We start from the raw sequence: 9,436 nt of genomic DNA, 5'->3' as shown, positions 1-9,436 counted from the left end.
GTAGGTAGGCTGTATCCTTCGCAACTGAATTGAGGAACAGGTTGAGGAAGTCTCACGGTAATACTGTTCGCCGTTTTTCTCACTTCCTCCACGTTGTAGGATACTTGATGAGGGATCAAACAGTTCGTGATCGGATAGGTTTGCAAGGATTTTCCAAGAGCTTTAATACTTCGTACGGATGGTAAATAGAAGTGCTTGATCTCCTCGTCATCGGGATACTTTTTATTTACAAAGTAAATCTGATCCTCCGCGATGTTGGACCAATAAATGTTCATTTTATCAGCGGTCAGCGATGTTGGCGGTAATCCTTTATTGAAACCCGCGTTTACTATCAAACTGCATGCACAGCCATCGATATCGGCGATATTCAAGTGCCCTTCCAGAGAGACCCAGTACATGACTGGTTTCTGAAAATTGGTACTGTCGATTGTCATCACGGGTATCACTGATGGCCTATACGGGCAGGAGCAATCATCCATGTGATTGAAGAACGGTTGAATAGCTCTCCCGTCTAAATTCGATTGCATTATTACCCCGCTGTCTTTCTTGGTCAGTTCTATCCAATACAGTGACCTGCAACAAATTAAATCTATAACAAATTATAAACTCGAAATACGTGTTTCAAAAATTCCATAACAAAGATTAGCTACCCCGTGGACGGTAATATATCGAGATTCACGATTCGTCTGCTGGCCGTGACAATCATTTCGTACTTGAGAATTCCAGCCTGCCACATGGTCAAGTCTAATTTCATGATGCGTCCACCGCTTTCTCTGTAACTCGACTCGGACCAATAAAGATGTCTCGCGACCCAGTCGATGGTTATGCTAAGCGCGCTGTTGTTCAGTGTCAAAATTTTTGTAGCGTTTGCTCCGTTCAGATCCGACGTCACCAGCTTCTGCATTTCGTTGATCCAATAAATTTTGCTTTCCGCTGCCAGGTACGTCACTTCCACCGCAATGTGCCTCGTAATGGTATAGTTCACCTCCTGATCTAAATCGGATCTCCTAACAGCGTCCATCGTGGCGACCAGCAATTGTGGCACCGGATTCTCGTATATCGTGGAGATGTTGATCACGTCGGTGTACGGTCCAGCACCGATCTCCGTGTGAGCACGAACTTGGAAATAGTACGTGGTGTTCGACAAGAGGTCTTGAACGGTGTGCTCTAGCAACGTGGATGGGATGATGGACTGATCGCAAATCTGGATGTCCACGTTATTCTCCTTGAACCAGCACTGGACCGTGTATCCGGTGATGAGACCGTTCGCGAAGTCCGGTTGGTCCCATCTGCAAGGAAACGTAAGGAAATCGTTCGAAGTACGTAAATTTGAACTTTTATCGATACAAATATCGGTACGTTTATCTGTATTTACCTAAATATCGCGAATATGTCGACGTTCTCGTTCAGAGGCTCTTTATGGAACTCTATAAACGCTCTGGGATTCATTGGCTGGCTCGGAACACTCTGTGGCGATCTCAATATTTTCCTCGTATGGTGCGCCGTTTCCCAATACGTGAACGCCTTTACTGTCACCTCCAGGATCGAATAAGGCAAAATCTGCTCGGAATTATTATAAGGCATCGAAGTTTCCGTCGTTATCTCCGGGTTCGAATTGGTGTTGATGTAATCCGCGAACTTCACTTCGTAGAACACAGTTCCGTAATTGATATTCTCGACAGGATCCCAGGATATGTTGAAGTTCCTCCACGTTCCTTCCACCCTAATACTGGTATAATTGACGTCATTCGGTAGTACCGCCACGGTTTCCGACGTGAGATTCTTTGGGTATTGATGAAGCGCCGGATCCATGACAGCCACCATGTGCAGGCCCGACAAAGTGATGCCATTTATTATGGCTGTGTTCTGGCCAGACAGATCTCCTATCACCGCGTTTCGGTCGTCTTGAAGCCATAGAAGATGTTCTGAGAAGTAGCACAAAGGACCTTGCATGTTTGGGTGTTGCAGAGCGGAGACCTTGGAAGATGAGTTTACAAAGTAATTATTATACTCCTTTCGAGCAAAATCGACAAGAAAATTAGATGACTATAAAAACCTTCTCTGGCACGATTTTGCGACTCATCGGAATCCTTTCAGACGTCGGAGCCCGATAGACGATGGATCCGCTCTCGTAGCTCCGAACGATCCAATAGACGAACCTGTTCTCCGTGTCCAACGTTAACCCCATCACTTGTTTCCCATTGAATATTTCATCCGAGTGGTAGTATCTCCTGTCCTGTCCGTTTAAACGGGCTACCTCAACGGCGTGACCCGTCGACCAATACAGATATGCCTCCAAAGAATCGATCATTAATTCCTTAACGATGGCCAGGATCGACATTGGTTCTTGATGAGATCCGTTTAAATTTGCTCTTGTTATCTGAGAAGAAAATACGAGAATACGTATCGTTATAGTTTGAAATATTCCTGGTATTGAGATCAATTAGAAAAGCTCGTTTTATTTACAATCTGTTGCTTTGGATTAGCCCAGTACAATTTCTTCGATATCCAATCGACGGCCACGCTCCCGACAGAGTGAATGTTCATCTTGGACTTTTGATGACTCGTAATATTGTACCGATAGAGTGCAGAATTGTTTCCTACGATGTACAGAATGTCCTTGTACCAGCTGACGTCGACGATGTGATAGTCAACCTCGGTTTCCTTCAAGCTCGCTTTGTAGATCAGGGTATCGATATTCTCTCCGGTCACGTCGCTTCTTAGAAGACCTTCGTTCGCGGACCACAAGATGAACGCATGTGATCCGTCTCTAAAGAGTGAATAGAGAATTTGACAACTCGGTAACACTCGAAGATGTTCCTCTTACGAACCACGATCGAGCCAGTATTTTAGATCGTAATTTACCTCAATGTTCGACCTCTGAACTCGGTGGACCAAGGTCCCCTGCCAGCGCTAGTGTAAGCTGCAGCCTTGATCGAGTACTCTGACTTCTCCCGAAGATCGTGCACGGTATGAGACGAGCTGGATATGTCTTTCTGATGAATCGTTTCCCCGGTAGACTCGTCTTTAATCTCCAGTTCGTAGGACCAATTCTGCCAGGCGCCTTTGCCCTGACCGCCCAACAGATGAGGCGCCTGCCAAGAAACTTTCGCTCTCTCCACCCCCAGGACAGCTTGCACGCCCGTAGGAGGATTCACGGGGACAGGAACGGGCTGGCTCGCGTCCATAAGTACATTGACACTGACGAATGAACCGTTCGACCTAAAAGGGACTCTTTCATTGAAGCATCTGTATCGACATCCACTCTGATCGAGTAAGAATGAACATTCCCACCTATCGGGGTAAGCATTGTGGAAGTATCTGTTCTGTCCCGAATGGTATCCCTCTATCAATACTTCCTCCCCGTTCGTCCAATAAAACAAACCGTTCGCCATAGCCAGGGAGACCACGTTTTTGAATTTCGGCTGCTGCGTGTTGGCACGGAGGTTCAGGACCTCGCGACCATCCAGGGAGACGGATATCACGGTGTTTTGTATGTGATGGGGAACTAACAGACGGAAGTTCGTGTGATCGACGGTGAACGCTCCCAAATTCACGTCCTCTAAAATTAAATATGGCTGAATCTGAAACAATCGAGCCACAGTCATTTACGAATGGAGTACGATATAGACTATCGTGGAATTAGAACCGGTCTTTCGTGTGTATCACGCGCGAAACGTACCACGTGTTTCACTCCGTTACTTATGTCAGCCAGATCCAATCGGTATAAACCGCCCCTGGTGACCCAGAATAAGTAACCATTGTACGGGTCCACCTCGATGTGCGTGGGTCGTGTTAACAGACCAGCCACGGCCACAGTCAGGCCTCTTCCATCCAGATTACATCTAGCTATCTGCCAAACCGTTGTCGCGCGTTTCACCTCGCCCAGAATGTACAGATGAAGGTTCAGCCAATCGACCGATAAGCTGAGAGGCTTGAAGTTTGCCTGGCTGGGACTGAGTATCACCGTGGGCTTCGTTCGTTTCGTGATGGACGTTCTGTACACGTATCCCAAGGAATCGGAAATGAAGAGCTGCGCCGAAGCCACGTGGATCGCGACTCCTCGGATAGTGCTCGTGTTCTCGTAAACCACGCTGGGATCGTCCAACATGTCCGCGTCCTGCTTCATAACTACATGCTGCCCTCCGAGAATTAAAATTGGTTGTTGCGTGTCTTTCACTGCAATATCACGAATCGTGTTAGCCCTCGCGTTTTCCCTGGACACGGTATTTTCGAAAGCTCGTCGAAACTTTAATTCGTGCAACGATGGAACATACCAGCCGGTTCTGGAGTTGTCATGACGTAAGTTACCGCAGGAGGTCCCTCTCCAACTCCGTTTCTCATGGTCACGCTAATGGAATAATTCTTGTTCGGCTCGAGATTTTGGAACATGTAGTGATCCGTGTTTTCCGAGGCTGGTATGTCCTGTCGATGGATCGTAAAGCGTATTAATCGGACTGTCGGCGTGTCTGTCCCTTTCGATCCCTCGCTGGGTATTCGGTATGCGAATAGGAGAAGAAACGCCATGCCAGAAACGTATTTCGTGAGAGATCTGGTTCTTACAAGTTAAGAAGCTGATGTTAACGGGATGAAGAGTAACTCGATCGGTTAATAAAGGTTCGCGTAAGGTGAGGTATCGATTATTCCAAGCAATTGTAACAAGCTTTTAGTTTCTCAAAGCGGATTTTTTTAATTAAACCCAATGTTAATGTCAATCGAGCAGAACCACCGTTCGAAACGATGTCAAAAATGAAAGAAAGCGTGCATTTGTCCCAAACATGCTTGTTCCGTTCTCATCCTTTTTTACCTATCAATGCACATTATTTCTGGGGAAGGGTGGGCAGTCTTGTAGAACCAGTTGCTATTTCGCACAGTGCTGTCTGCTACAACTGTTAGAAAGAAGAGAAAAGCGCAATCGGCTTTGCATCGACGTAGACGTCGACGGATGCTGATAAATAGCGACGATAGGCTTAGAGAAAAAATAGCCGCGAGCATTGAAACGCGTATTCGTGTAGGACGATCTGCGTTTCGCACGAGACAGAGATAAATATTACGGAATAAATAATCGCAAAAGAAGTAACGATATGATACGCTCGGAGCGGAGACGATCTCGGGATTGTGTTGGGACGATTTTAACCGTAACGCTACGCGAAACTGCAATTCAACGGCAAAAGCATAAAATTTACACGAGAAAATATGGAATAATAGAGTTCAGAGAGAGACACACTTACCCTGTACTTTGTGTAAGGCTGCAAATTTTCCACCAAGATCTGATCGTCTTCTCCCCACGATTGATTTCTACAATATTGCCAGGTCTCGGCCAGCTCCTCGTACCTCCATTGAACTAAGTACGATATGCCTCCGTCGCGTCTTTCGATGTCTATTCCTTTCCATTCGAGACGCAGGGAAGTGGCGGTCAACGAGTCCGCGACTAACGCCGGTGCCGATGGAATACCTATTTCCGCTGATAGTGGACACGCGTGGATATCAGTAGGAGTGGCGTGCAGATCGGGATATCATTTGGTTATGAGGATCACGCGTGAACGTCGACAAAAGTCGATCGCGACGACAACGTTGCCAAAAGGTTTCCTCCACTCGCGAACGTCATCCTGCCATAACCGCGTAATTTACAATGAAAGCTGCCTGTCACAGCGTTTTCGTGTACGACTCGGGGAATAACTCTTAATAGCGAACCGCCTCCTCGAGTAACGCGCGATGAATCTGGAACGACAACGAGCATTTACGGAGTATAAAAAGATCCTGGACGAGCTGAAGGCTACGTTCTACGAGAGATGGAAGGTTAACAAATCCGACAACGTCACTTTGAACGATTTCGAACGATTCCGGACCATCGGGACCGGTGCATTCGGACGGGTCATACTCGTCAAGTACAAACCGACCTCCGCGTTCTACGCCATGAAGATCTTGGAGAAAGCGAAGGTAGTGAAGATGAAACAGGTGGAGCATACGTACAACGAGAAAAGGATACTGCAGTGCATCAGGTTCCCGTTCATCGTCTACATGGAGTTCTGTTTCAAAGACAATTCGTACGTGTACATGGTGCTGCCTTTTATCAACGGTGGCGAAATGTTCACGCATCTCAGACGAATGGGAAAGTTCGACGAGTCCCTGGCGCGATTCTACGCGGCCCAGGTCGCTCTTGCCTTGGAATACCTTCATCACTGCAGTCTGGTTTACAGAGACCTGAAGCCGGAGAACATTTTAATTCAAAACACCGGTTACATCAGAGTAACTGACTTTGGATTCTGCAAGATGATCGACGGCAGGACTTGGACCCTGTGCGGTACCCCGGAATACCTGGCACCGGAAGTGATCCTGTCCAAGGGCTACGGCAAATCCGTCGACTGGTGGAGCTTCGGAGTGCTGATCTACGAGATGAACGCTGGGTACCCGCCATTTTATTCGCGCGACCCGATGAAGATATACGAGAAGATCGTCGCTGGTAAATACAAGTTTGCCCATCACTTTGGCGAGGAGTTGAGGGATATCCTGAAGAACATACTGCAAGTAGATCTCACCAGACGGTATGGGAATCTGAAGGGTGGTAGCATGGACATCAAAGGACACAAGTGGTTTCAGACCACGGATTGGAACCAGATATATCACCAGAAAATTCAACCCAGTTTCATACCGAATTGCTCGTCGCCAGAGGACACTAGCAATTTCGACTACTACGAGGAAGAGCCGCTGAAGATAGGCGCGACGGATCGTTACGCTAAAGAATTCGCGAACTTTTAACCGACCAAACCGACCACGGAACACCGTAATTCGACGTCGAAGCATATCTTCGGAGGTATCGCAAAGAGCCGTAGGTATTCGTAGAGAACGGGGGAAGCACGTTACGCGAAAGGTCTCGAAAGAGCGTTCACTGCCGCGAGCGAAGTGCATATTACCTTTCAGTTGCTGAAAGTAACGATTCAGCGCGTCGTGACAACCCAGAACGCAGTACAATTCTTTCGGTGGTAGCAATTCTTGCGTTCCATTCTACAAACAATAGAATCGACGTTAGGCTAAACAAATGTTACGCCCGATGGGCTGATAAAGGTGAAAGGAAACCGTTTAACGCTGGAATTAGAAATAGCATAGAATACTGTTTTAGTATACTAACGCAGACGGCTTGACAGCTCGTGTCGAGTGCTCGTTGCCACGCTCCACAGCCCTTTGTGCACTGAAACAAACGCAAAACGTTCGCGTTACACGATGTTCGCTGGACGTTAGGTTCTGGTTGGACAAGTGGCGTTACAGTTCAACCAGTTCGTAAACATTAGTTCAATCGGTTAATCAGATGTTAAGAACACGGTTCTCGTCTCGTCTCGTGACGGTATCCAGCGCGTGAACGTATCCGCGCGAACTTTGATAAAGCTTGCTGGTTTATTCGGAAATTTAAAAGCAAAACGTCGAATCGAGCGGATGAATCGCGATAAGAAGCGAGGCACGTTGCGTCATTTTGGCATTGAAGTAACTGGAACGTCTGTGTGGCGAAGCCGTATTGGAAAGATGGACGTACGAGGCACGTGCCTCAAGTAACGCCCACGTTCATAAGACGGCTGGTCGCTTCGTGCCGAGCATGGATTTGCGAACCGAAGTTTAACGCATTAACTTTCTGCATGAGAGGATGTGGGCATTTGTCGGCGACAACAAGCCAGTCGAAGGAGAGAAAGAAGAAAAAGAAGACGAAGAAGAGGGAGAAATAGAAGACGAGGAAGAGTAGGAAGAAACCGCGAACGCGTGTGCTTGTTTGCGATGGAAATCGCGATCATTCGCAATTATACTTTTTCGCTCAGGCGACTGATACGTCCTCCGGACCTAGCCTTTTTCCCCTTGCTGATAAACGCGCCGCAAGATCAGTAATGTTATCGTTCAGAAAATTGCGTTATTGCTTTGACTTGGTTATTAACCCGTTCTGTAGTAATCTTAATAATAAATCGACATTGCTATCGATTCGTCGTTGCATCTCTGAAGAAACCTTCGCCTGCGAAGGCAACGTAGATCGCCTCGAGATAAACGAAAGCAAATTCGTCGGTAGCCAAACGAACCTCGCGAGCGAAGAGAGAGCTTGCAAGCTGATCTCCGCTTCGAGAGCGTCTCGAAAGAAAGCGTACTTGGCGAAACGTAAATACACAAGAGCGACGTGGCGTGCGGGATGATCTCGAGTTTGTGATAGTTCTGTCTAGACCGAGGAAGTTTTCGATCGTCGACGTCGTCTGTAACTCGTTTCTCGTTCCTCAAGTGTCGCTCGACTGGTCTTCCACCGGACGAATTTGTATATTCCATCCGTATCCCTTCCACATTCCGTCCATCGGTGCTTCCTGTTCCAAACAGGCGATAATTGACGTTTAATCTCGTCCTGGATGAGGATCGAGTGGCTCGTCACGAGTGTTCTTGTTACGGTAGCACTACATCGTCCGTGCGTACAGTTGCGCCTAGTAAAATCGCTATTTCAACATCGTATCCCGAGATACAAGAGAGCCATTTACCAATTGTCAGGCTGATCGACACTCTGCCGCGTTGGAGAGGCGCCGCACATAAATGGTACCCCTCTCGACATTTTAGAATAATAAGCTCGCCATGGAAAGCTTAATTCGCCGGGATTAACGGTGCACCTGCGTTAACCGCGAGTTCCAAGCCGCGAAACGAATCGTCTTTCGCGATACTACGCGTGAAATCGTTGCTCCACGATGATAAAGGGAGCGCGTGGAATTTTATTCTTTTTCCATTTTTCCTGCTCGTAAATGTAGAGCAGACTTAATCGAGAACAATGTCGAACCTCTGGAAATAATTTACAACATCGACGGAGCTTAATCGAGTTAAATTGCAGGATCTAGAAACAGAAAGAGTCGTTCGAAACTCCGATTAAATCTCGTTTCGCGCTCAATAATTATTACGTACATACGTATAGGAGTACGGTGGTATTCGAGGGTATCACATAGGTCAACTGATCTGAAAAGTCTAGAAGGAAAGGGACCTCCGGCACTAGATAAATAAGTTATTAATAAATATTTAGCAGCAGTTCGATTTTACAACTTCAACGCGATCCGAGCACGTAGCACACGCGACATCTGTAGCTGTCCGAACGGGATCGCGAGGAATCGACCTATCGAACGCGGAACGAGACATGGGTTTCGAGGGATATTTGGACGAACGGCGAGTTAAAAATACGCCGGTCTTATCGGTATCGTGAACCGAGAGAAAGGGAAAGAAGAGATGCGAAGGAAGAGATCGAAGACGGGCGCAAGAAGAAGCGTCGAACGATCATTTATCTTGGCAACGGCCACTCTAACGACCCTAGACGACGATAATTTTTAACGTCTTAATTAATCATTTTCCGCGTGACGTTTCATTGCTTCGAGCCCATATCAAGCTCGATCCCCCGGTTTTCAATTAGTTCGCACGAAACGCAGCTTTCCTTCCACTC

At 47.1% G+C, this 9,436-nt stretch overlaps 2 protein-coding genes across 2 annotated transcripts in view; one reads left to right on the top strand and one right to left on the bottom strand.

The window, feature by feature from the left end:
- The window catches only part of sev (receptor protein-tyrosine kinase sevenless), a 9,572-nt gene extending 5,026 nt beyond the window's left edge, over positions 1–4,546 (bottom strand). The window contains exons 1-9 of the mRNA XM_017908769.1: positions 4,278–4,546; positions 3,683–4,179; positions 3,295–3,578; positions 2,866–3,222; positions 2,467–2,770; positions 2,057–2,380; positions 1,376–1,977; positions 651–1,289; positions 1–573 (exon numbers count right to left, since the gene is read on the bottom strand). Coding sequence (XP_017764258.1) covers positions 1–573; positions 651–1,289; positions 1,376–1,977; positions 2,057–2,380; positions 2,467–2,770; positions 2,866–3,222; positions 3,295–3,578; positions 3,683–4,179; positions 4,278–4,527 — 3,830 coding nt within the window. The 5' untranslated portion in view covers positions 4,528–4,546. The remainder of the gene's footprint in view (positions 574–650; positions 1,290–1,375; positions 1,978–2,056; positions 2,381–2,466; positions 2,771–2,865; positions 3,223–3,294; positions 3,579–3,682; positions 4,180–4,277) is intronic.
- A 1,169-nt stretch (positions 4,547–5,715) lies between these two features.
- Positions 5,716–6,763, top strand: LOC108553745 (cAMP-dependent protein kinase catalytic subunit). Its single transcript, XM_017908770.1, has one exon. The coding sequence runs from the start codon at positions 5,716–5,718 to the stop codon at positions 6,757–6,759; it is 1,044 nt and encodes a 347-aa protein (XP_017764259.1). The 3' UTR covers positions 6,760–6,763.
- Positions 6,764–9,436: the final 2,673 nt, after the last annotated feature.

The sequence above is a fragment of the Eufriesea mexicana genome, unplaced genomic scaffold (genome assembly GCF_001483705.2).
Source record: "Eufriesea mexicana isolate 0111107269 unplaced genomic scaffold, ASM148370v2 scaffold12712, whole genome shotgun sequence".
NCBI lineage: Eukaryota > Metazoa > Arthropoda > Insecta > Hymenoptera > Apidae > Eufriesea > Eufriesea mexicana.
This window is presented reverse-complemented; position numbering and strand designations above follow the sequence as displayed.

Excerpts from the sequence above, each read along its gene's own strand:
- LOC108553745 (XM_017908770.1), top strand. The coding sequence starts at position 5,716 with ATGAATCTGGAACGACAACGAGCATTTACGGAGTATAAAAAGATCCTG.